A 27,096-nucleotide genomic window follows, 5' to 3' on the forward strand; every position below is an offset into this window, starting at 1 on the left:
GTCAGTTAACACGGTTCTTGCATCGCCCGGGAGAGGTTGCACGACGCAACCACTACGAGAAACGCGTCGGCCGCAACGATGGACACAACCAATGGCAATTGGTTGCTCACAGTTGCTCTGACGGATCAGCGATAAGTTCCGCCGTCAGCAACGTTAAATCCGCCTCGTGCGGTAGAAGCCCATTTGTGGCCTTTTTTTCTTTCTCAAGGTGGAGTCATAGACCAATTTGCCAAGCATTTCACCCCAAATAAGCCGAGCACCAGACCAGGGGAAAGCTTGTACCCATTGTATCACCGGTGGGTACCCGGCGGCACTGGGGAACAAACTCCGCACCTCCCCATGCGAGGCGTATGCTCAACACAGCGCCTGTGTTGTACTTTCCTCTCTTCGTCCTGTGTTTGCGCTGTTCCCTTTTCGGCAATGAACACCAGGTCGGCGCGCACCATGCTTTCTAGAGCACGCGTAAACCAGGCGCAATGGAAAAGCCGCCATCTTGAGAACAATCTCCCCCTTCCTCGGCAAAATTTTCACATAGCGTGAAGTGCTAACGCTACATAATTCGGTCAAAAGCCTCTTGTCACGAACTGGAGCCATGCAATGGGAGAACTGCATTCGCTCCACTGGTAAAGATCTACAGTTACAAATAAATCCGGCCCGCCTGAGACATGTGCGTAAAGCGCGCTATTAAAAGCTGCAACGAGTCAGCGACGCTATCAAGTATATAGCGTGTTTAACCTAAAACCCAATTTTTAAACAGTCTTTTTTAGTTAGAAGAGCGTTTTTTTCTAATAGCATTGTCAGTGGCATAGTACCTCAGAATACAGCTCAGACATGTTTAACTAGCAGGCTGGTTAACTAATACTGAATAAACTTTTCTAACTATTACTATTAGGCTTCCTAATTATTGAAATGCGTGTAGCCTACCGTAAGTTGTTACCCTCGGTGCTGTGGCTTAACAAATTTTGGCTATTTCGACTAGTTACGTGCATTCGAGAGGTTGTTTTGCCTGCATGCTTCTCGAAAGCGCATGCATGTATTTTGCGCGAGGTAGCCAAAGTTTGTTGGGTCACAGCGCCGAGGGTAACCATGTTTGCAGAATTCTGAAAACTGATATGGCTTTTAATTACGGTTGGCTACATGCATTTCAATAATTAGGGAGCCTAATAGTAATAGCTAAAAATTTTATTCAATACTAGTTAACCAGCCTGCTAGTTAGCACGTCTTAGCTATATTCTAATATACTACACCGCTGACAATGCTATGCCGAAAAACGCGCTTTTCTAACTCAAAGCCCATTTTTTTAAATCGTGTAACGCCTTAGGTGAAACACCCTGTATATATCACCGGTTCCGTTACTGCTGAATGATACCGCCCTCGAAAAAATACCAAAACACGCGCCCTTTGGAGGATTAACAGCGCCTCAGTGATTGCTGGTATGGAGATCAATGACAGAGGCTCTTTCAGGGTCAATGGATTGGATTACACGTGTATATGAACACAGCCCAGCTGGTGACAATGATTACTCGAACGACCGTCCAAGACGAGCGACATTCTCCTGCTTCTCTGATATGTGCACTTAATGCCACTTCATGCGTGGATGATTCCTGACAGCTGCCTTACTATTTTTTTTAATATACTACAGTTTAGCGCGATCACATCCAAAAAAAAAAATTCAGGCCACACTTACACAAGTTCCGGTGTCTGCGTTCCACAGAGGGCCACAATGTGATAAAGCTTTATCGACGGTTGTTTTTGATACGACCCTGATGGAGGACCGGGCATCGTTATCTAGGAGGCCCAAGGAAAAAACGCAGCCATATGTCTAAGACGGCAGCGTGGCGTGCACAACACAAGCACTCCTCCTCAAAGAGCACCGGTTAATACGTTCTTCGCACTGATCAGATCGTTAACCTGCCTCTTTATAAGCTGCAATTTATGTCAAGCCATCGCCGTTAGCTTAGCGTTGCCATGGGTTCCATATATCTAGGGCCATTAATCGCCAAGCGTGAAAAGGGCCACTACGATATCCGTGCCATCGATTTGCCAGTGCCCGCACAATGAACGAGGCTCCTCCTTATCACCTTAAAGTCTCCGGGAGGAAGTCCACGGTCAGTGGGGGAAAACACTCGGTTACGGGGCTCATAGGCGCGACTCGGCGTTTCACCATACTGCGGGACGAAGGCTGACAGGGTTATTGCAGATTACAGGGTCCCGTCTTGCTTACTCTGTTCTCGGGCTCCAGTTAAGTTTACTCAACTGTCACGTTTTACAGGCTAGTGCACAGTAAGCACAGAACAGCGACCCTCCACATAATGCGTGCGAACCATCCTCGTGACGATGTGGTTGGAACGGAGAGAAATTTATTCAGACACGTGTACAAAAGTTGCCTCCCACACGTAGAGGGAAGGAACTTTGGGAGCGATGAGTCGTTTTTCTTTATCACTTGTATTTTGCTTCCTCCTCCCCCTCCCTCCAGGCCAAATTGGCTACAACGAGAGTCAAGTGTGCACTTTTTTATGCGACATACTGTAAAATGCACAGGCAGTGAACTATATGGGTTGCATATATGGAACCAAAGAAATTCGGCATGATACGCAAAGCTTGGCCTGCCAAGAAAGGGTAAAGAAGGGGCAGGGGAGAAGAAGCGAGTGGGGAGAGGACAGAAAAAAAAAACACGCAAGAAAGCGTAGCTGCGAACTCAAGGAGCCGGCTACATTTGAGAGCAGTGAGGATATTTTGTTCGACTGAGAATGTCGTCAGTAAAATTATTTCTTTTTTTACATTTTCATTGCTCGGAAGCTTCACCGCAGCACTCCACGGCTCCTCGATCAACCAGTGAGCTTCGCTTTATCGAATGCGGGTCACCAAGCGGTGAAGAGTCTAGGCGGCACTGTACGAGCACACGAGTTAACTCAAGACCCACAGACTGACTCGCCATCCCGTTCCCTTTCACGCCAGCCAGCCACACTGGGCTGCACGGCCGTTCGACGTAGGTAGTGCGGCCCCCGAGTTCCCATGCTGAAGGTGAGGCCTGTCTGCGCGGCCCAGAGGCGGACTGGGTGGAGCGCGCATCTCAAACAAATGCGCAGATGGGAGCGATTTCAAGAGCCGGCCCGAAGGAGGATCTCCGTAAGGGGGAAGCACAAAGTTCGCGACTGCAGAGCCGCAATATCACCGCCGCTACTGCGCCGATTAGGAGCGACGTGCGCAAACACTGCCTCGTATCTTTATCGCCAAGGTGCGGCCGCCAGCTAAACCGCGTTTTCAGCGTCGCATGCAACCCTGCGCGCTCTTCTGGCGCCAGAACGGAAATGTTAAGCGACAATTTAAACGCAGTTGCCGGGGTGCAAAACATACAGGACAACAGGCTTGAGACGAGGCAGAGAGTCAAGTTGTTCAAGGAAAAAATGAGATCTAATTGCGCGAAACGTAATTAGCAACGCGTCTGCAACAGGGCGCAATGACCCTCGCACTCAAAGCCGTCTTACTCAATTAGGAAAATTATTGAGTTAGTGTTCGAAAGCATGGCTGTATAATTCGGTTTCCTGGCGCCCCCTGGCTGACTCACACCGGCATCGCCGGGCGGAAACGCGTCACGACTCTGCATAGCTCTCTAGGGGTCAACAACACCGCTGGTCCTCGAGAGAGCCGCGTCGCTAAAACGGCGGTCCACCAATTAAGACCCCTGTCACACGGGGGCGCGCTTAACCGCTGTTTGCGCTAACTGTGGTTCATCGTTATAAGGAGTGATCACAATAAATTTGAACGGCGCAAAGGAACAAACACAGGAAGACAAGGACACAGAAAGAGCGCCTACTACCAACTAAGTTTATCGCTATGGCATGCTTACACGCCGATCACTGACTCTAACAAGCAGCTTCAAAGACTGAACAACGCCGGCTATCCGTGCCTTTTGATAACCGCTGTTTGCGAAGCTTTGCTCCAGAAGATCAGAATCGTTTCGAGCGGTGATCTAAGCAAGCAGCGAGATAAGAGGCCTGTGGCGGTGATTCCGTGTATGCATAAAATAGCGCACAACATCAAGAACACAGGCGGTCTTAAAGGAGTGAATGGGGTGTTTTCAGCACCATGTAAGCTTGCAAGGATTTGCTCCGTGATGCGACCCCCAAGGTGCGCTATCGTGCATAGGCTGCGACATACAGAATGCAGGTCTGAAGTCGTATGTGGGATACCGCTCGAGTGTGGGCGTGTCTCCACTGGCCAGACCGGCCGTTGTTTCAACGAGAGAGCGAGCGAGCACAAACGGACGATAAAAAACTATGCAAGGGGGAACCTCTCTGATCACTGCAGATAACGTGAAGATTGCGAACCGGTGCTGGAAGGGGCAAAGTTTATCGGCAAAGGCAGAGAGCGAGCAGAAAGAGAAGTTATCCAGGCATTGCATATACAGAAAGGTGGGCCAACGTGCATAAGCACTTCGTATGTTATGTCGGTCATGTTATCGTGCTTCTTAAATTTTTTCGTGCCTTGTTCTGGGAGCAGTCACGAACTGGCGTTTTTGTATAAATGTGATATTGATTCTGTACATTTTTTTTTTCATGTTGGCTTGTTCTGGCTGTGATAATGAACTGATAATGTACTGGCGTATAAAGGTGGTGTTTTCCGCAATAAACATAGCTGGTAGTAGGCGCTCTTTCTGTCCCCTTATCTTTGTGTTCTTTCCTCTGCGCCATTCAAATTTATTATGAATCAACTAGCCCAACAGCAAGTACTTCTGTAGGGAGTGATCAGCGCCCAAAATCGTGTGCAACACGCGCGAACACCCGGTTCCGCACACATAATGCTCAGTACAACGAAGCTACGACGCAACTCAATCGCGCAATAACGAATTAAGCTCCGGGGAGGGCAAAAGTTGTTTGCTTTAGTGACAGTTTTGCTCTCGTTTGAATCGTGATGGTGGCACAGAACCCCCTCCACACGCCCGCCATTAAAATTTCTGGAGAGTATTACACACAATTTCACTTACGGTAATAGGCCCGCTGCTCACATCAGTTATTACAGATTGGGCGAAGAGACAGCGCTCTTACGTAAACGGACATTTTTGACTCTTGTCCACACTGAGCTTTACTGAAAAATGTTGGAGACTGAAGTGCACTACACCGACCTCCACAGCAATTAACACCCTCAAAACTGCGCCCTTACAGAAAGGCAGGCTGTCGCACAAGCAGGTGCGTTGACGTGTGCACACGAACGTTGGCTACCGGACAATTCACCCTCTTTCTGCATGGTTCTCACCAAAAATAACAGCCAAAATGCAGCATATACACCGTAATCAAATCATAATGTCTACAGTCTACAGAGCCCCAATCAAATCTAGCATAATCTGGTTCGGGTGCAGCGACTTTCCGAATGGCCTAATAAGCCAAATTCTAGAGCAGCCATGAAGAGCTTGATGAACTCCCAAGCCGGAACCCTCCCAGCCACTACGTCAACGCTTTAGAAATTGCTCACAAGCAAATTTTGATCTCGCGTTTCGGTTGCAACCGACGTTACTACGCCTCATTGCACGTGACAAGCGCCTTTCGTGCCTTTTTCTCCATTTTTTTTAATTTCTGTTCCACGCGAGAGAACTTCTCAAGGGCTCGTTAATGCGATATTGTAAATTTATTTTCCCGGAGAATTCCATCGCCCAGGTTTAAGCCACACAATAATTCAATTAGCTTTAAAAAACGTCGCACGTACGGTGCACGCCTTCAGAATTCTGCTATCAAAAGACTTTTTTATGGTATACGAAGCTCATTTTTGCCGGTTGTGCGTGGTTAATACACGATATGCAGACTCTTGTAGCACTAAACGCGCACCTCAAAATGCTTCTCTCGGTTAAACCGCTCGCTTATTCCGGCTGGAATTTGACGCAGAGATGGCATACGACGGTGTGGCCTTTTCAATGCCAAGTTTGGAAGATTCACTTTCCTGATTTGATGAGAACTATAAATCCGCGTAGTCTGCAGCATTAGCGACCCATAAAGAGCAACTTTCGCACAGCGCGCATTTAGCGCTGCAACAGTCTGTACCAGCAAATTCACCTCCAGCGGGGTACGCTTACGCATCGAGCAATGCAAGAAGCGTGCGGTGCACGCGTGCATGCGAAGGATCACCGATGCGAAACAATGAACAAATACACTGATATGCGATGTTGAAGAAGTAAAACGCGCAGTGCCAGTTTAGAGCAGATTACTTTTCAAAGCTTTTCTTTGTTTCCATCTCGTACGCCGCACAACCTGTCACGAGCGAAAGAGTGTCGTGACGTTTAAACTCGCAGCCGTCAATTAACTCTAGCTTCAACTGCGACTAAAAACAGCTTTTATGAAGGAATCTATACAGAGAACTCAGTGTTTTCCCAATGATCAACTAAACAATAAGTGCGTTACTTACGCTAGGTCAAGCTAGTTATTTTCTTTCTCGTGCCACATATAATAATAATAATAATAATAATTGGTTTTTGGTGGAATGGAAATGGCGCAGTATCTGTCTCATATATCGTTGGACACCTGAACCGCGCCCTAAGGGAAGGGATAAAGGAGGGAGTGAAAGAAGATAGGAACGATCCCATAGTGCTGATTTGAAACGTGAAATCTGCGCTAAAACCCCGAAATTACGCGCAAGTCGCTCAACATTCTTCGGGCCGTACATTTGGCAGGCAATGAAAGTGTCGGTGGAAAAGGTCAGACGCTTGGTCAAGGGGATGGTCTGGGCGGTGAGGCTCGACCCCGCTCCAAATATCCATGAACGGCCGGTCTCCCCTCGAGACCACGTTACGCAAAGCCCGATGTATGTACTTGGCTGGTTTCGCTTCCACAATGCGCGCATGATATATCATGAAGCGCATACGGAGCAAGAATAAATATAGTGCAGCTGACAGAAAGGCTGGAAAGCGCGGCGCGCGCTAAGCGAAAGCGCACGGCATTGTTCGCCCATGATCGATAGCATTGCAGCTGCGCGTGGCGTGCTGCCTGTCGGCGGAGTTACCCGGGAGTCCCGTAAGAAAGTTTTCTTCGGAAGTTACGCAAGTGGATGGAGTTCCCGTCCGAGCAGGAAACTAGCGCAACCCGGATCGGCGTAAAAGAACGTCGTTCGCGAGGCGCTCGGCTTGACGACTCACGAGAAGTGAATAGGTTCGGTCCGCAAGGATGGCTGTAGCTCTGCTTCGCTGCAAAAGTTTCTTCGTGACACGCCGTAAAAAGCGCCGCTCTGCCACGCTCCTAAAACTACCTCCACAAATGCGTGACGAAAATGAGAGACTGAATGAGAAAGAGCAGCTGAACAAACAAAAAAAAAAGTCTCCACGCAAGGGGGAGTAAAGTACGGGAGAACCGGTTCCGGAATGAAAGATAGGAAAAAGAAATAACGCCAAAAAGAGGAGGAGCCGTAAGACACGACGCCGATCGGCGAAGGTATGACGAAGAGTGCGGTTCCTACAGCCGCTAAATCGCGAGGTATACACGCGTTTCGACTTATCAAAAATTTTCACAAGAGAGCATGAATGCAGAGCAGACGCTGGCAAGTCGCGCTGCGCTCTTACCTGTCCCAAGTATTCGAAGCCGTGCTTGTTCGCGAGCTCCCTAGCCAGCTCGGCACCTCCTTCGACGTGAACCACAAACTGGTCTGTGTAAATGCGTGCGCTGTTCGGAGCCGCGGAGATAAGCACGGCCACGGCGAAAAGTAGTATCCGAGTCATGTTGACGTCGCTGTGCACTGGACGCCACTCACAAAGCACATGTAAACGCGGCCTGTCACTCGCGCGAACACACGCAAAGCTCTCTCGCTTGCCTCACGAAGCACTGCTCTCGCCTCACGCACTTCCTCCGATTCTTTCGCTGAGCGGGCGCTGATATGAATTTGGTGCGAGGTCGAGTTTCACGTAGAATTTTGCATGCCGATCCTTTGGGCAAGTGGGCTTGTTCCTGCGCTTGGCCGTTGACGGGGCATAGGGCGTTGCTTGCCGGACCTGGCGTTGACTGCGACGGCCGATGTGTACGACGCCCAGTGCCCGCTCGCCCGCTCCCGGCCGCCGACAGCCAGAGAGGAATGGCACACTGGCTCCCCCCGTTGTTGATATCGACGGTGGCGCCGCCGCTTGAGCCACGCGCGGAGCCGACGCAACGCCTTACGTCACCAGTTTAAGGCTGAATCAGTCTCTTCTTCGGTCGCGAGTTACTAATTCTCCGTGACGTAATTAATGAGTCACATTTCAGGAGGAAAAGTTGCACTTGACTTTGCTTGCTATAAATGCAACGAGATTGTAAACGCTTCTGAAACTAGCATGCAAACCTAGCCGAAGGGCAGGAAAGCTAAGAAAATAAAAGATTTTTGTTTCGTTGCATAAGGCGCGTTTGCGGTTTTAGAAAGCAATATAATGATTCGCGCAAATTATAAATGTTGAAACAAAGAAGCACAAGAAGTTTTACTGCTTTTAATTTGTCTCTCATAGAGTTTAAACTGTACACCAAAAGGAAAGTTGGCGGCTTTTCGCCAATGCCTCCTGCAGAACATGCCTGAAGCGTCTCCTCGGTTTCGATGGGCCCCGAGATCGTCTCGACATTGCGCAGACTGGCCGCTAGGAGACGCTAAAATATGACCCTCAATTTCGGTTTCAATGGCTGGGAGACTGTGATGCGCGGCGCCCGATCATGTTGTTTAAATCCTTTTTTCGGACTTTGAGCAACAAATTTTAGCTCGCTAACAATAAAAATCATGTTTTTGGATGTCTCATAGTGCAAAAAATGCTTAAAAAGTCTAAGCTGACTTCCACATATTACTGAAAGAGGATAGTCAGTTTCGATTTCGAAATCTAAAAGCGTGCTGTGCACCCCGCTGTGCACCCCGTTCTATCATGCCGTTAGGACCTTTTGTCTGCTGCATAAGCAGTAACTTTTGGACGGTTTACAACAAAATGAACATGTTCGAAACATCCATATTGCAGCAAGTGCTTGAAGTGGCTAGAAATGCTGCAAAATAAGTATTTACACTGCATGATGCATGGTTGTATATTGTACTGTTGTCAATGGCAAGACATCAACTACTTCGGACAAGCAAAAAGGGAAAATCCAGAAAGGAAAAACAGTAGCGCCGGAAAAACACACAGACACAGTAGAAGAACGACGTAGGACGAACGCTATTTAGCGTTCGTTTTAGCGTTCGTCCTACGTCGTTCTTCAACTGTGTCTGTGTGTTTTTTTCGGCGCTACTGTTTTTCCTTTCTGGATCGAAATGAACCATCTAGCCCAAATAGAAGTTCTTTTAAAAAAGGGAAAATAATCCATGAGATAGAATAAGGATAGGAGCAAGTCCGGAATTACCTGAGCTCTCAACTGTAGCCAGGTGACCCGTGCGAAAGGAGGACTGCATGGCGCTCAATGGATGGAAGCCGGAGACGTCGCGGTAACCTGCCTGGGGAGTCGTTGACCCGCAGGGGGCACATCCCTCATATCTAATGTTCTTAGAACTCTGCGAAGCGCGCGTCTGTTACAGTCTTGCTGCGGAGCATTGCGAGAGATATTTCGATCAGGTGAAGAAGGTCTTGGGAGGACCGGCCTGCGCTGTTTCTGATCATTTTTCCGACGAGCTTTCGCCGAACGGTACCTCCTTGAATAACGTTGACAAATTTGAAATAAATCCATGCCCCTCTTCTCTATTCTTTCCGCAAGAAACACAACTCACTAGGTTCCTGTGTGATACACACGCGCACAGTGACGTTGGGAGTAACAATGCAGGCCTGACTGACCGGATTTTTCCAAATGACAAGCACGCGCGTTAATGAAATGACAGCTGGAACAAGGGGAGTATCAGACATGGCGAGCGACTTGTGAATATTAAAAAAAGAACTCCACTTGAAGGCACAGACACGTGCGCACTTACAAGGAAAAATGGCGTGCGTCGGTGCGATGAAGGCGGCGGAAATCGTTTCTTACTGCAGTTTTAAGAATCTTCGGGAAAGAGATTTCTTGTTGTACATCTTCGCAACTGCGTTCTTGTATGTTATGTCAAGTGCATGGTTTGTTAGCAGCGGTTTGATTAACTTCTTGCAGATATTATGCAGTAGTGCTTCCCTAGCTGTAGCCCCAACCTGTTCTCACAGGTCAGGACAGGCCAACCCGCGATTTTATATTCACACTAGTTGTGGAGCAAGCATGTGTCCAGTGGCTTTTGAAGATGCGTTCGGTCTTTGAGCATGATATCGACGAACTTCTTGAGGCCATGTAACACTCTTCGGAGCGCTGACGTCGGGTAAAAGATTCCACCCCTGTCTTGGTGGGCAGTCATACTGTCTACAGTAGCATTTCCGTGGCTGGAAATGCAAGCTACAAACTGCAGAATAATTTGATGTTGTGTTTGGCTGCCAGTTCTTTCTTCGAATTACCTTTAGCCGTCTTTTCCCGAGTTCTGAGTCGGCAGGAATTTCATGGAACGAAACGCCGGGCTTATTGTTTCGCTGACTGGACATGCAAAACGGAACGAAACAGCAATGCATTTTCGCTCGCCACTCCCTCCAGTAACTGCAGTCATCGGCGCGTCATTTGTCAAACGGTAACACTAAACACACCACACAAATAATATAAGAAACAGGGCACCATAAAGCATACTTTTTGCTACAACGGCAGTCACAAGAAAATTTTGTGCTGCCTAGCTGCGTGTCGTCTGCTAGAGGGTCATTTGACAGCGCCGCCATACGGCGGACGCGCGCTATACGGCGGGCAGAAAAACCCCTGACGCTTCAGGCATGTTCTTCAGGAGGCATTGCTTTTCGCTTCATCCACCAAGGACGCCCGATGCATGCTGGGAAGACAGAACCGGATTGGCGTCTAGTGGCTTGTTGACTGCTATGAATTGGAATTTTGGGTTGTTCAGTTTCGTTTTCACCGGTGGCTGGATGCCGCACTCCCGCTTTTTGAAGTAAGCGGAAGTGAAGCCACCGGAAGTTGGATGGCATGTCCCGGAAGTTCGGTGTCTGCTGTGTATTTCAATGCAAAAAGTCGCGTCTTTCACCCTTCCGTCCTCAGTTTTTCGCGTTGTTTTCGTGTAACGTCTACTGTAATATCAAAGGAATAAGCAAGCTGAACGTGATACATGTGAGCATTGTTCGAGGAACACTAATTTCAGAGAAACCGAAGTGAACAGGCATGCATGTCTCACCATGCCGCGGAAAAGGAGTACGTGCATTAAACACTGTTTTCTGACCTGGTTCTTGTCTTCCGAGCGTAAGTAGGAGAAGTAGTGGAATGACAATGAGCCTAGGTCATCTTAAAAACAAATTTTAAGGTAGCAAAGAAAAGGCAATGGCGCGGAAATCCTGACACTCGAAGAGCCACTCGTTATACAGCTGCCGCTGTTTCAATTTCGGGTTGGTCGCGGACGATGTCTCTTCTCATCGATGACAGGTGGTGTTTATCGCTTTAGTGTGCCATTTACAGAAGTGCAAGATGCCGGGCTAGTTGGTAATCCATGATGAAAAAACAGCGCAAGGAACGAGACGAAAACACGAAGGAAAGACAGCGCCCGTGTCTGTGTCTTTCCTTCGTGTTTTCGTCTCGTTCCTTGCGCTGTTTTTTCATCGTGCCATTTACGTTCCAGACGTGCTTTTAATCTAACTCTATAGCACAGTCACGTTTCATCTACACTGCACGAGAGAAACTACTGACGAGAAATACGAATGCAGCAGCGCATGTGACAAGCGCTGTTAGAAGTCAACTGCACCAAGCATCACGAATAAAAGCCCATTCAGGCATAATTTGCGACAGTACGAAACAGTACATGATACGCTCCGTCGAAAAAGCAGTACCATATTCATTTTGGACGCGCTAATTTGAACCAGCAGAACACTGACGGCACCTCACAAGATTGTGGCCTCGTCCTAGCTCGCTCCAGTTCGGTCTAAATACAGTGTTGTGCGTTTTTATCGTGAACAAGTTTAAAAATTTCCCCGCCTCAACCGCTGGCTCATTTGCCGTGAAACTGCACACAGAGCTTGCGTATTACGGTAACTTTTGTATCGTAGCAAGTTTGACAACGGTACTTACTTAGTTGAGCCGTGCATGATGCGAAAACATAATCGTCTACGTAGAGATTGGCAACCAAAACCCGCAGACGACGCTTTTTCGCTGAATGGCGGCTGTGGCGCCATCTGTTTTCGGCAGTGGAAAGCGTACGACAAGGCCGCCGAGACAACGTTACTAGATGGCCGAGACGAGCGTTGCAAACAATATTCTTTGAAAGGTAAAGCCTCGTTAAATAAGCTGTTCTGATAATCTTTCCCGCTCAGTTAGCCGAAAATGTTGTAAGCGCTTCAGTTGAAGCAGACGAAACGGCCGGAACGGCATATTCATAGGGCCCGTGTTCCTTGCAACGGTTTCCTCGACGGTCTCGTCGTGACACTTTCCGCTTCCGAAAATAGATGGCGCCACTGCTGCCCTTCAGCGAAAAAGCGTCGTCTGCGGGTTTTGGTTGCCGATCTCTACGTAGACGATTAAGTTTTCGCATCATGCACGGCTCAGCTAAGTAAGTACCGTTGTTAGACTTGCTACGATACAAAAGTTACCATAATACGCAAGGTCTGTGTGCAGTTTCACGGCAAATGAGCCAGCGGTTGAGACAGGGAAATTTTTTTAACTGTTCACGATAAAAACGCGCAACACTGTATAATTCGGTAAAATGGTCGCTGCAAAGTCGGCTGCCTAATGAAGGTTTTAACCTATTCTTCCTTAAATTTATCCCCATTGATGGTATGACTCGGGCTTAGAGCGCGACAACGTGCGCATCACAACAAAGAGCAGAGTTGGCGACGCTAGAGCAACAGGACGACACAGTTGAGAAGACGAGGCTCCGTACGTACTGTGTGCAGCGACGTTCTGTCGTCTGCTAGTGTCGTCCCATAGCGATGCAATGGACCCTTATTTTTGAAACGTCTTTCCCGAGGACTGCTGCTCTCCTCATGCAGTTGACGGCGCAACAGGTAGGAGTTGTCACGAAAAAAGACGAGAACGTCGAAAACACAAAATGCTAAGTGTAAAACGAAAACTAAAACTGAAAAACCACGCTGAGGTCCGATTTCGTGCACTGCCAAAGGCTGACTTCCGAGACATGCCGTCCAACTTCCGGTGGCTTCACTTTCGAGCGCCCAATGCGGCATCCAGCCCCCTTGTGGAGATCAGTGTTTTCACCACTGTAGGTTTTTGCTGATGTTTTGTGCGCTTTGTAGTTGTGTAGTGCAGCTACGCACGCAATTCATTTGAGATCCGAAGCATCCGAAGGCGCTTGACTCGAAGTGAGCTGAGCACAGTGTCTAGTGCCTGCTAGGCCTAAATTCCGTTTAGCGAGCCATTTATGCAGCAATTAGCCAAGTATTGCTCAGCGGGAACCCGTGCTACCTTGCTGTGCAATGAAATGTGAAAGAAGGAAACAAGGTTTTTGTGTACTGAGAACTCGGCAGTCTGCTACCATGACTACTCTGCAAATTTCTCGCAGGATAGAGTCTCCAAGACACTTTAAAAGTGCAAAATCAATAACTTCGACAAGCGCAACTTATGTTAACTGTACTAGTCGAGGATTGCGTTTGATTCATTTCGAAGACTGGCGGTGGCCGCGCATTGCATACACGAACGACTTGCATGTTGAACTTGTAAACACAGCCGCCACTAATTACTTGTGGTAAGAGTTTCGCTTCCGAATTCATTTTTTCTTGGCAAAATTTGTAAACGCAGTGGCAGGACATGCCAAGAGCTGGCACTTAGTGGGTTTCTCATAGAAAAGCGGGGTTTTGGGTAAGTTTCTCGAAGCACGAACGTTGCCTATGCACGGGCATAGGGCAAATCCCGCTATAACAGATTACACCAATGAAGCGTTTCTATTTTTCAAAACGCAAAAAAAAAACTTCTAATGTGTAGTACTTGAAGAATTAACAATTTTTTTTGCAAGAATATTCGGTCTAAAAAGTGTCTGTTAAAGGCAAAAAAATCTTTTCCATGTTTGGCTATGTTTGGCGGCATGCAGAGAAAGCTCTCTCTCGCCAAGGGCAAATTCGGTACTTGTCCGCTTTTCTGCTAATTTACTGCAACATTTAGTTACCATATTTTATTACAGGAATTACTGATTGCAAAACAACGCTTCCTTGTAACGCATAGTTTGCGACAATTTGTATTTTTGCAGTCGTAGTTATGTTTTAGGGCCAAGCGAAGTGCGCATTGCTGTCTTCCCGGCATTCCCACGGTTGATGAAGTGCTCTTCATGCTTGGATGTCTTCATGGCTCTTTCAGAAACTCGCATAGACCATGGCGCCAGCTTTCCCTCCAAGTAATATCTATGATTGATTTATGGGGAAAGGAAATGGCACAGTATCTGTCTCATATATCATTGGACACCTGAACCGCGCAGTAAGGGAAGGGATAAATGAGAGAGTGAAAGAAGAAAGGAAGAAAGAGGCGCCGTAGTGGAGGGCTCCGGAATAATTTCAACCACCTGGGTGTCTTTAACGTGCACTGACATCGCACAGCCAAGCAATATTTAGGCACTCTATGCTGCTCTATAGTGGTATTCGAAATGTGGAATGTCGTGCAAGAAATTGCAGCAAAGTTGTCAATATAACGTTGTGATTACAAGTATATTTAACAAAACTTTGATTGCTGCACAAAAACTTCAATTGAGTGCAAAAATTCTGTTTAGGTTAGTTGTTTTTTTTGTTTTACAACTCTTACGATTTTGTTTCTCCGATCGGTGTAAACATCGCCAAAAGCAAGATGGCCGCATTCACAGCAGTTGCTAAACTCAATCCAAGTAAGAATTTCCTGCTTAAAACCAAAATTCTCACGCCTGGTGCTGCAGATAACGCACACATAACCCGAACATTTTTGTACAGTACACATGATAACAGCATGCTACGTTGCAGCTAATCGCCTTTAGTGGTCGACCCATGTGTGCGTCGCCTGCTAGCCATTCGCGCTAACATCGTTGTGAAAACCAAACTACGGTTTGCTTGCTTTCAGGGGTGGCATGCCCGCTGGTAACCCAGGTGAGATACCGGCGAATCCGTGGGCGGAATCCCAGAGAGCCACACTTTGAAAAGAAAGCAATTCTAGAAGCATGCAAGCCAATTATACCGCGGTGCTCAAAGCCGCTCTGGGAGTCATGCTCCATGGCCAATCGCATCGACATGGAAAGAGAGGTTTGTTTCCCCTCGAACAATAAGTGCGTCATGCTCCGCCTTTTCTTCATCAGCAGTTTGATATTCCTTAGTGTTTTTAAAGCTATCCCCTCAGCAATTCATTTAATACCTTCGTCTTTCGTAGGAGTTCTGACCGCAAGGACACCTTTTGCAATATCTGCATATCTATTATTTTTTTTCCCCCTGTAACTTTTATGAAGTGACGCTCTTGCCGATTGCCTTTTGAAGTATATATGCGCAGTCACAGCGGTGAATACGCAATCGAGCATGAAGAGGCGGTGCTTGGTTGTACTTACGTTGTCGAACCTTGCTACACAAGCTTATAAATGGCCTAGTAGCTTTGATCCATGTTCTAGTTCTCGATCTGAATCAGTGCAGTGAAGATTTAGCGTGCTTTTGGTTCTCTCCTACTTTCAGCCGCACCCATACAACAGAATCAGAGCCAATATTCTTCGCAATGAGCTGCACGAAGCTAAGCTTATCTGCTTCATGCATGAAAACTCGGTTCTAATGGAGGACAGGCGGAAGATTCACAATATGCTGTTCAAGAAGGTAACTCTCCTTTTTGTTTTGTATCCATGGGCACTTATTTTCAAGTTCTGCTGTATAACTATTGTTTTGTTCTCTTATTGGCAGGACTGGTGGCTTCACAAGCAAACATGAAAAGGTTTTATAGCATGGGGTTATGAGAACATTAGTGACAGAAGTACTAGTTGGGGCACGAACTCGTTAGTGTGGCAAAAGCAAGTGGTACTTCCCGTAACGTCCTGGCCAACCATGGTTGTCACTTTGAACATATGTGCCATGTGTGCCACATGAAATTAACGGCTTAGTGTTGTGCACTGCTCTGATGGAAATGTAATATTAAGTGCACTTGTGATAAGGGGCGTAAATACATTCATGAGCAATTCGTGTACATCAGTGAGGAGTGGCTAGCCACATGGTTCTGCCTAAACATGAGTAGAGGTGTGTGAATATTCAGAATTTTTTGCTATCGAATCAGATATCCTCCTGTTGGAGTCATTGAACGAATAAAATAGTACATGTTCAAAATTATTCGAAATGCATTCAATACAATACAATCTCAAGTTTTCGAATAGTTAGTAATAGACCTGTGTTTAACTGGCGGTCTTTCGCGCTCTGCTTTGTATGTCGTCGTCTTCATCAATATCATTGTGTGTGCAATGAATCCAGAACACATCGCTATTGCTTTGCCCTCTTAAGATGCGTTTTGTTCTGCAATGACAATGGTTTATATCAGTTTATTGCTTTAAAATAAAGCGGGAGATGTCTACAGGCAAACCAGTGAATACAAGAGTGCAAGACCTTGGCCAGATCATGTCTTGAGAATGTCAAGTTGTTAGGACACCTGTGTGTCACCAAGGAGACCTGTGCGTGTTGATTTTGTGTTACTTCATTTATTCAGTAATTCTACCGCACCAAATGTGTTGCCTGCATGGTAGCCCTCGGCTCACGAGGGAAGTGTGCTTCAAGTACAGAATGCAGCTGAAGAGCTCTGCTTCATTCAGGGTAACTGAGACTGCTTAAGGTCTGTTTAGGTGACAGAGTAGATCTGAAGGAAAGGAAAACGTAGCCATAGGTTGCCAAAAGTCGTAATGTGGCTGATGGTGACGTGTAAGTCAGTGACATCTAACGGTCTGCAAAGAAAACTAACAGTGGTATCTTACTGGAATTGCGCACTAAAAAGGAAAGGCCATTTATGTTATATCATCTGTTACGATGGCTCAGTAGTTAGGGAGCTTAGCTACTAAGCTGGAGAACCCGGATTCAGTCCCAGCCGCAGCGGCTGCATATCAGTGAGCGTGAAATGGAAAAGGCGCTCGTGTGCTATGTACTTTGCGATGTCTGCGCATGTTAAGGAACCCCAGATGGTTGAAATAATCCGGAACCCTCCACTATGGCGTCCCTCATAGCCCGAGTCACTTTGAGAAGTTAAACCCCATAAACCAAACCAACCAAACAAGCATTTGTTATCGAATGTTAGTGTGTTGGTGCCATAATTCGCTTAACACTTATACAGCTGTGGTCCCATATGGGCTGAACTATATAAAATAATAAAGTTGAATGGCGCAAAGGAACAAACACAGGAAGACACAGAGACAGAAAGAGCACCTGTCTCTGTGTCTTCCTGTGTTTGTTCCTTTGTGCCATTCAACTTCATGATGAACCAACTAGCCCAACAGCAACTGCTTCTAAACTATTTAAATTGACTACCACCCATGTTTGTTTTATTGTCGTCAAGGAGCCTGAATGGGTTCTTAAACATAATTCTGTCTATTTACAAATCGGTCTGTGAATACAATCCTTCATTTCTGCTATGATTCATTAACCAACGAAATTTTTTGAACTCTTGATTTAGTTTCTGCTAAGAAGGTGTCCACCTCAGCCTCACCCTACTGAGCTGTTCTGTATGATTGGCAGCTTCTTCCGCAGTTCAAGAAATTATGATTTTGAACATTTGAATTTATTCCCTGGAACATTTACTCTATTGTGATGCAGCACATACTGATTTTGCACTTACATGAAGATTTCAGTTTTGTAGAAGCTATATTTTATTAGTTTTCTTTTTGTATACTTGCTGGTATTTATGTACATTCCAAAGAGGCTGATTGACTTAGCTCGCCATATAACCTGTTATGCGTTTCCGAAAACACGAAAGCTGTTACAATTTTTACTTACCGTTGTGCTGTTTTGCTTCTCTATATCTCATGTATCCCAAGCTCAGTGTAGTCAGGTGAGTTCAAAAAAGGCCACTTGCTACCAGCCATTATTGTGTTGTTAGTTTGTGTTGCAGAAGCACATCTTTATCAAACTGAAGATGGCTGAAAACGGAGGGTACACTTAAGCTCCGTCTTAAGTATATGACATGATAGCATAACGAATTCCTATATACCACGTGTCCCAGCTAAATGTAACCAAGCTTTCAAAAACACGGAATGCCCTAGCCATGCGAGACCAACTGAGGGTTGTTTCAAGTCGCGTGACCTAGACGGCAGTATTTTTTTCGTTCCTCAAAGTTAACTGATCAGTTAAGCCTAATTAGCTAACCTTTAATTATTACCCTCGGGAAGAAAGTGTCAGTGGAAAAATTGTAGATCACTTTGAAAAACAGTTCACTGCAACATTTGCACCAAGACACCATTGGCGTAAAGTAGTTTTTTTTCTGGCCTTAAACCCTAGCTCGCACAATAAAAAAAAGCGTCCACGTGACAGTGGTGCCATTTAACCGTCCCAAGCCGCGTCTTAGAGGACAAAATACATTTTTACTGAATCCCTCTTCCCAATGAGCCTTTGCATGCACATTGGGGCAGAGACGTGACCCAGCAGCTGGTCACGTCATAGCTTTCTTTCAAGGCCATTAAATAAAACTACATAAATCATACCTTGATGGAAACAGCACTGCTAGTGGTTTTTTGAGACGATCTACAACTTTTACATTGACACGTTGTTCCTCAAATCAATAATTAAAAAGTTAGTCAATTAGACTTAACTAATTAATTAACTTTGAAGAACAAATGAAATACTACAGACTAGGCCACACAACTCTGAACAACCCTGAGTTGGTTTCATTGGGCTAGGACACTTCAACTTTTTTAAAAGCCTGGCTACGTTTAGCTGGGACACCTGGTATACAGAAGGTCATTTTCTACTTCACATTCATAGATCTCTGGGAGTCCTCATACCCCTTCGTGGCGCAGTGGTGGGCCTTGTGCGGCCAAGATTGCTCTTTCCGAGTAACCAATCATTAATTTAATTGCCATCTGCCATGGTGGGCACTTTGCTATCCGGTGGGCAGGTTAGAATGATGCCGCAAGGTCACGTGACCTAGGTAGCTCACCTGCTTCCTAGGTTGCTCTCTGGGACTTCCTACCAAAGCCATGCTTGTGATTTTTAGCTCACAATGCCACTTACGCTGACACAGGATTTTTTTGGAGAATGGGGCCTTTAACGCCCTCGCGTTAAAATCATGATCATAGAAGATTTCAGTTCTCAAGCAAACTAGACTGATGTGTGATATGCGTTGATGCTTTTCTGTAGTTTCTTGCATGTAGTCTCATAATGAAGTATCTCAAAAAGCTTTGCATTGCTGGAATGATTTCTCAACAACTGGCATGGGCAGTGTGGTGTGCTATTCATCTTTACTGATGCACTGTTCAGACTAAGCTTCCTGTTCTCATTTCAGAATTTCTTCCTGAAAGCGTACAACAACGAAACAGTGCGCCTTGCCATCACAGGCACCAAGTTTGAATCGGCGCTTCCCTTCACACGGTCTAGAAACGCACTGATCCTTAGCCCAGAATCAGATGTGCAGACCTTCTTCAAGCTGACCAGGAAGATACCACAGTTTGTGCTGCTTGGTGGGTTGGCGATTTTCATGGGTGCCACAGTTTATGCAATGTGGCGGCGCTACAGAACTCTGCATGCTTTTGGTCGCAGCCTAGGTAGAATCGTGCTTGTGTTAAAATTTCATGCTAAATTCGTGCGGTAGAGATCTTGTGTGAGTTAGTCTTTTGTTGCTTGACAGTGTAAAATGACTAAATGAGAGATATGTGGCGGGTAAAAACAGCTGGCATGAATGCAAAGCGGTGGAGAGTCAGTACGTGCTTTGGAGAGAATTTAAAATGAATAGCATCGGCATTGGAGGCGTGTACTATAGGTGAATTTCAGAACTAGACCACAATTTTTTGCATTCAGCGCTACAGGTAAGCGTTACTCACAGACTCTCATCTGGCTTATGCAGAAAACAAGCTGGAAATATTCTCACTGTCACATAAGTTTTAAATCCTGAAGCTGCCCCCATTTTGCGTTTTTTCGTGCTCATAAATTTTAACAACTACATGCTACTTTGGGTATGAGTATAGATATTTAATTGCATGTATGGGTGGAAAGCAAGAACAATACGAGGTTGCTTTTCTTGTGCACTATTCTCTGGCAATCATGCATTGTACTTTCTCTTCATAAGCAGTAGTTTAATGTGCGTAATCAATTTAAGGCCACTATGATGCAATCTTTTTGTCCGATTATATTTTGCTCTTACCATGTGGCCCATCTGAGTGCATGTTTCCGACCACACCGATGGCATGGGGTAATGATGAAGTGCGAAAATAATTAACGAAATTAATCCGTAGATAACTAATCACCATACACGCACGCCATAATAAGGCCTACCATTAAAGGGCCATTCGTGCATGAACTCCTTGTGATCCCATTAGTCGTGGGCTCTGCAATGGTTGTTAACAAATAGCTGTTCATATTTACATAGGCATACGCAAATCATCTCTTTAGAAATAGAGGCTCGGCGCCTGATAATACCTGCGCTGTCATGATTGTTAAAGCACTCCACTACACAGCATGCAAACATCTTGTACGCATAGTCTCCCAGTGTTCCTGGCACCAGAAAACTTTCACAATGGCCCTTACTACCTCTCCTATCTTGCCAGCACTCAAGCAACACGTAACAGGGCTCCAAAGATATATGTTTACAGCAAAACTGTGACAACAACATCTGAATGCGCCTGCAAAACACTTCATGCAATGGAGGAAACAGCGTGGTTCCACGCACCGATCTTAGACTAGTTTGCACTAGCTACTCTCTACGCCACAGCATGGCGTCGATTTCGTAAAAATCGCCAATACTTCTGTGGCTTTATGGCACTTATGTAGATACTGTTTGCTGCTCCCTTTCGGGGCTTGACCAAAAACATATCCTAACTCGCAATATGCAGATGTGCATAGACAACTATGCACATGGTATATGACTGCCTACATTTAGTTGCACACTCCTTGCAGCATTGCAGCCCAGGTTTCCTGCATGTTCTACAAACGATGAACCTCGGTTTCGTCGCATCAGCATACACTCTTGCATCTGTAGTATGGTATTTTACCTCGTTTAAAATCAAATGGGCTGCCAAAGAAAATTTTTTTTTTTCAAGCCTGAGGATATCTTGCATTTATTTGAACAACCCCTTAGTTAGCATTCAGTAATGGCTGGCAGTAGCTGAAAACATCAGTCAGTAGCTGAAAACCCAATCAGTACCATCCATTTTATTGGCATTAGGACATATAATGACGTCATCATGTAGATGGTGTTTCGCATAACTTGAATCAAGGATTTTGAAAAAGTGGCACATCAAAGCTGGATGCAACCAACGGCATATTGTTTCCTGTCTTGTGGCACTCCTCACAGTATTTTTTAATTTTAAATTGCACTTAGTTAATTACATGGCTAGAGGGAGCAGCAAGTTCAGACGGAGCGTTTATTGTGCCATCACAGGGACAAAACAAATAAGAAGGGAAAGCAGTGAAGTCTCGTAGTTCAGTGAAGCCTCCGTTGTCTTTCTTTGTATCATTTTGCAGCCTGTCGAAGTGAATGCCGGCCGCTTTTTTGGGCATGGTCAGTACGCACATTTCATTTGTTCAGAACACTGTTGGGAGGGTTGCATTGTAGTAGCGCGTGAACTCAGTCTCGTTTTTAGTGCGTAACCACTAATCCGAAGGGTACCAACCCCCGAGCAAAATCGTCCATTGTCGCGTTGTCTGTTCTCCTAGCACGAGTGGTCCGTCTTGCGGCACTAATCCGGCACTAATCCGGTGGTTCTGACCCGAGCAGAATTGTCTCTTGCATGTCCGCACCTGGCCTAGCGCGAGCGCTCTGTCCAGTGGCACTGCCCGCTCATCGTTGTCTTCTATGTAGCAAAAATCTGTGCTTTTGCACTGATTCATATGTAGTAAACATTCTGTATAACTTTTTTCTATATTTCGCAGGCTTTGTTTAAATGGCAGAAAAAACTACCGCAAAGGAGGCACATTCCCACAAAAAACTGGATCGATTGTTTCTGAACCCCCTCTACAACCTCATGAAACACGCTCAGCCTTAAAGTGAATATTGTAAATGTTGCATAATAATAATGTTGCAGAAGGTAAAAAATACCTTGAGGAGCGCTACATGACAGCAAATAATATGCCATTGCTTTCGTCTAGATACCATGTATCGCTTTTTCTTAAATCTTTGACTCAAGTTATGTGAAACGCCCTGTATTTCTGCCTGGGAGACAAGTGAATATTTGCAACGTAAAATGGTTTTGCTAATACAGTGATAAGAATACATGCGGTCAGCAACTCCCGTTTTATATCGCATATCTTCAGCTGTAGTCGAGGGTTTTACGTCTGGCCAAAAATCATGGTGATGAGGAGTACTGGTCACTGGCGAAAGTCAATAAAGATGGAAATTTTGACGTTTCGAGAACACTACGGCTCTCTTGTTCACTATTTCCATCTTTATTGATTTTGGCCAGCGACCAGAACTCATCACCATATCATCAGCTGTTCTGCAGCGTCAATGTTGTATTAAGTGAGAAAAAGGTTATTGGAATGTAAACATTCCGGCACCTGTCTGCCTGGTTGGGAGGCGAATAAGAGATAAGAGGATGTGACAATCTGACCAAAGTCTCGTAAAAGAACCGGTGTTTCAGGGCCGAATCGGTACCTTCTTCAAGGGAGACTGGAGGGGGACAAGAAACTATGTAAGCTATTTACAAGTTCTGTTGTTCAAGTTTCATATGCTGACTTGCAAGCAGTACCACTTGGGAGTTGACCGGGCGAATGCGTGGCCAAGAAATGCTTGTTTTGTGCTCAGTAGGCATTCAATGCGAGCATTGTACCAGGGCTGGTCATAAGAGTGCCACTGCCAGTGCATTAATATGCCTCTAAGTGTTGCTAATTTTGGCTAGCTAAGAGACCTGCATGAAAAGCACAGTTATATGATGAACCTCTTGTCATTTGTGGACGTTTGCTTAGGAGAGTCTTCACATCATTTCAAACAAGGAATAATAGTTGAAAGGAACCTTCTGCTCCTAGATATTCCCATCATAAGACAGTGACTGTAGCGAAGCATCGTATTCACTATTGATGTATGGCTTACAGCTGGACTCATTCACTTCTACAGTTCTTTATGGTGCTCAAGCGGATTTCCAAATTCTGGAAGAATCCACTGCAGTGTATTTGTTAACGAAGCTCTTTAGTACCTCTTGTGCTCCAGCTCAAATATCGGGATTTTCACAAAATCGACTTCATACTGCTAAGAGGAATCGACGCATGGAGAACCATGTTGTTTTCTTTGCTGGGAGTGCTTTGCTGGCACATTCAGACGCTGTTGTCAGAGTTTCCGTAAAAATATATCTTAGGAGTGCTGTTACAACGGTTGTTTACAAGCTAACGAGGTAGAAGAGCAACTAAGTGTCATTGCTCGACTTTTCTGGTGCCAGCAATACAGAGAGAGTATGTGTACAGGATTTCTCACGCTGTAGTGGAACAAGTGCAAAACCACGACAGCACAATTCTAATGAGGCACCGAGCCTATTTTTCTAAAAAGGTCATTTGCCTGGGCTAGAAGGGGACTATGTAAATGTGAGGTGCTACTTGTTTGCTTATTTATTTATTTATTTATTTATTCATGATACCTTACAGGGCCCAGAAGAGCATTGAGTAAGGGGGACAAGGAACAACAAATGTACAAAGGAAACTAATTAATACAGCATGATATACAAGGGAATAAGTAAAAAGAAACTATTGTACTTGGCAAAATTTAAAGGCGAAAATGTACATAGATACAAGGTACTTGTTGTAGCATGAATGCTGGACACATGGCAAAAAATGAAATGGTCGTATTAGAAGCGTCAGTCGCTGTAAATGTTGTAAGACGCACAAGGAACCAAAACAAAACACAATAGCAACGAAGAAACATACACTGTGATAAAAAAAAAAAACAAAGATACAATGTCATTTGAGATGTTTGCGTAGCTGACCCTGGAATGTTTGATGGTTGCAGATGCATGCGATACTGTCAGGAAGATCATTCCAAAGAGCAATGGCACGTGGAAGTGCAGATGAATTAATAGCTTGGGTTCTTCAGTGTGTGCGTTTTATGCTGTACTGATTATGTAGACTGTGTGAAATTCGTGAAGGCAGTTCAAGAGGTAGTGGAGATGGCCTAGTGCTGTAATGATACTTGGAAAATAAGCACAGAAGAGCAATGCAGCGGTGTATGTCTAAAGGCTCAAGGCCGATATCAAGTTTGATCTTTGTTATGCTGTAATGGGGGCTGTAGTTACGTGTAATGAAACAAGCGGCTCTATTCTGGATGGATTCTAGCTTGCCGATTAGGTACTTTTGATTTGGGTATCATGTAGGTGATGCAGATTCTAATTGTGGCCATACGATTGGTAGATATGCCAGTTTTCTTACGCTGTTAGGAGAGTTTCGCATGTTGCGACGCAGGGTGCAGGCACCCTAGTGATCTGGAGGCTTTGGCACAAATTGTGTGAATGTGCGTGGCCCGTGAAAGATAATGCATCAGATGAATACCTAAATACTTGTATGATGATGCCCGAGACACTATAGTATATGTACGAGAAGTTAGAATTAGTACGTTTGCGGCTGAAAGAGATAATTTTGCATTTTGTCGAGTTAACCGCCATTTGCCATTTTTTTACACTAGTCTGAAATAAGTTTCAAGTCACTTTGGAGAGTAAGGTGACAATCCGTTGAATTAATAGAATGGTAAATAATCCAGTCCTCTGCAAAAAGTCGTAGGGAAGAAGATATGCCAGTGGGTAAATCATTAATGTATATTAGAAACAACAAAGGACCTAGAACACTGCCTTGAGGCACACCAGATGTTACGTCGCAGAGTAAGAGGGTGAAATTGTCAATTGTTGTAAACTGCTGCCGAAAAGAAAGAAAGTTATGAAGCCATGTCGGTGTTAAAGAATCTAGGCAAAGAGTAGATAATTTTGAGAACAAACGGGAATGTGCAACGCGATCAAAAGCTTTAGCAAAATCTAAAAAGATGTAGTCAGTTTTTAGGTTAGCGTCCATGTTGAAGTGCAAGTCCGTCATGAATTCTAGCAGTTGCGACTCACAAGAAAATCCTTTTCGGAAGCCATGCTGTTTAGTAAAAAAGAAAGAATTAAGTTCCAGGTGACAGTAAATGTGGGAGGCGATGATGTGTGCTCCAGTAACTTGCAGCAGATGCATGTTAGTGAAATGGGGCGATGGTTTTCTGGCGAATTTCTGTCTCCGTTTTTAAATACAGGGATGAGCTTGGCAATTTTCCAGTCTGCAGGGAGCAAGCCAGATGATAATGACTGCTGCAAGATAAGGCAAATAATCTGACTAGAAATTGATACAGTGTTCTTTAATACTTTAGAATTAAACGTTATCAACACCAGCGCTAGTAGAGACCTTGAGGTTCCCAATGAGATGAACGATACCTTCAGCGGTATCGCTATCGTATAGGAGCCATATATTGATAATCATGGTCAGGAACAATGGGTATGTTGGAATGATCTTCCTTAGTTAATACAGACACAAAATATCTGTTAAATTCATGGGGGCATTCATTGTCCGAAAGTGGGAGGTGGCATTGTTGCTAGTACCGTCTGGAGATACCACATGCCAAAACTTTTTGGGATTAGATTTTAAGAGAGTGGGCAGGTCATGAGAAAAGTAAAAAAAAAAGCTTAAAAGTAAAAGCTTAGCAAACATGCTGAGCACATGACTGATGGGCACATTTCATGTGTGAGGAGTTCTGTGCATGACCATGTCTGTAATGACAGGACTTAGTATAGCGTGCGTGTGTGGTGACATGATGCTTTGTCATTCACAGAAAGGAGGATGGGATGATAAGACAACTTCATTTGCATTCCATATCATTCTAATTTCTTTGTTTATTGCCGCATGTCCTCACTCTCACTGAAATTAAGTTTGAATAGACTCAAACAAAAAGAATTGTATTAGTATAGCAGCCTTGTATTGATTACATGCCTTCCATCCACTTCTTACATACAAACTGAGAGCAGCACAAGACACAGTCCGAGTAAACACTGCACTTAAAAAGCGGCCCCATTGTTGTTGCTTTTCACCTGTGTACACGATTGGAAATCTGTTAAAAAGGGCAGTTAACTGATTCATACTTCAGGGTGGTCGCAGCTGCTTCCTTTCCCGTCCAGCCATTCCAGGAGGGCAATATCAAGTGCAGTGTTAATTTCAGCACTGAAGACCATCCTGCGTATTTTACTGAAATTGAAACACCCGTTGGCACATTTCAAGCTTGCTGAAAACATTATTTGCATCGCATAATTGCCTAGCTTTGCATGTGCGACTTTGTCATTTTGTGATTAGCATTGATGTGCAAATACGTATTGTTGTGCTGAAGTCTAAGCGCTGCTTCTAAGTATTGCTGTGCATATCATCTCTCTGAACTTGCTTTCAGCCGGCATTGTTCACGGACGCTTTCTCAGCAGAGAAGAGATGCAGTGGCTGAGCACAGTGCCAAACATCGAGTACCTCCAGGGGCAGACATGTGCGATTCTCTCCTCGATGGCATCGAGGACACTTCAGATCACGTCTCACCACCAGAATAAGCTGTCCCTACTTTTGACGAGCCATGCCAATCCTGTAGCTGATGGCAAAGAAAGTGTGGCCAAAGACGCTCCGGCAGCAGAGTCTTCATGAAGCACTTGTTTTACTGTCTATGTAGTTACGGGCGACAAAAGGCATTTTTCACTTCGACCTGCCTTCATTGCTTGTCATGGTTGTGCTGCACTGCTAGTTAGCTACTAGCTTACTGGCTGGGCTTTACAAGTGCAGTGACAGCGATGAACTTGTTGTCAGAGGCATGACTGAATGTCAGATGGCTACAAACGTTCAATGATAACTTTAGCGACAAGCTAAGAAGGCTTAGCGGCACAAGTGAAAAAAATAAAACTAGACTTACCATCTTTCTCCGACACATTCTTGCCAGTGCCCTCTCGTAGGCAGCATCATAATTTACTAGCAGGTATATGCAGAAGTTTTCACTTATGGCATTTTAAGATGGATATGCCAATGCCATTTATGAA

General features: G+C 45.2%; 2 protein-coding genes across 4 annotated transcripts in view; one reads left to right on the forward strand and one right to left on the reverse strand.

The window, feature by feature from the left end:
- The window catches only part of LOC144125632 (furin-like protease 1, isoforms 1/1-X/2), a 233,405-nt gene extending 225,270 nt beyond the window's left edge, over nt 1–8,135 (reverse strand). For 2 of the 3 annotated variants that reach the window (XM_077659198.1, XM_077659203.1), the window contains exon 1: nt 7,544–8,078. In XM_077659198.1, the coding sequence (XP_077515324.1) occupies nt 7,544–7,699 (156 nt within the window). In that variant the 5' untranslated portion in view covers nt 7,700–8,078. Of the gene's footprint in view, nt 1–7,543 lie in introns of all 3 variants that reach the window. The other variant, XM_077659199.1, reaches the window with a different exon arrangement.
- A 6,553-nt stretch (nt 8,136–14,688) lies between these two features.
- Nucleotides 14,689–26,767, forward strand: mRpL10 (mitochondrial ribosomal protein L10). Its single transcript, XM_077659206.1, has 5 exons — nt 14,689–14,787; nt 14,997–15,175; nt 15,593–15,727; nt 19,380–19,554; nt 26,469–26,767. Exons 1-5 carry the CDS (start codon nt 14,751–14,753, stop codon nt 26,708–26,710), a joined length of 768 nt encoding a protein of 255 aa, XP_077515332.1. The 5' UTR covers nt 14,689–14,750; the 3' UTR covers nt 26,711–26,767.
- The last annotated feature ends 329 nt before the right edge of the window (nt 26,768–27,096 follow it).

This window comes from Amblyomma americanum, chromosome 3, assembly GCF_052857255.1.
Source record: "Amblyomma americanum isolate KBUSLIRL-KWMA chromosome 3, ASM5285725v1, whole genome shotgun sequence".
NCBI lineage: Eukaryota > Metazoa > Arthropoda > Arachnida > Ixodida > Ixodidae > Amblyomma > Amblyomma americanum.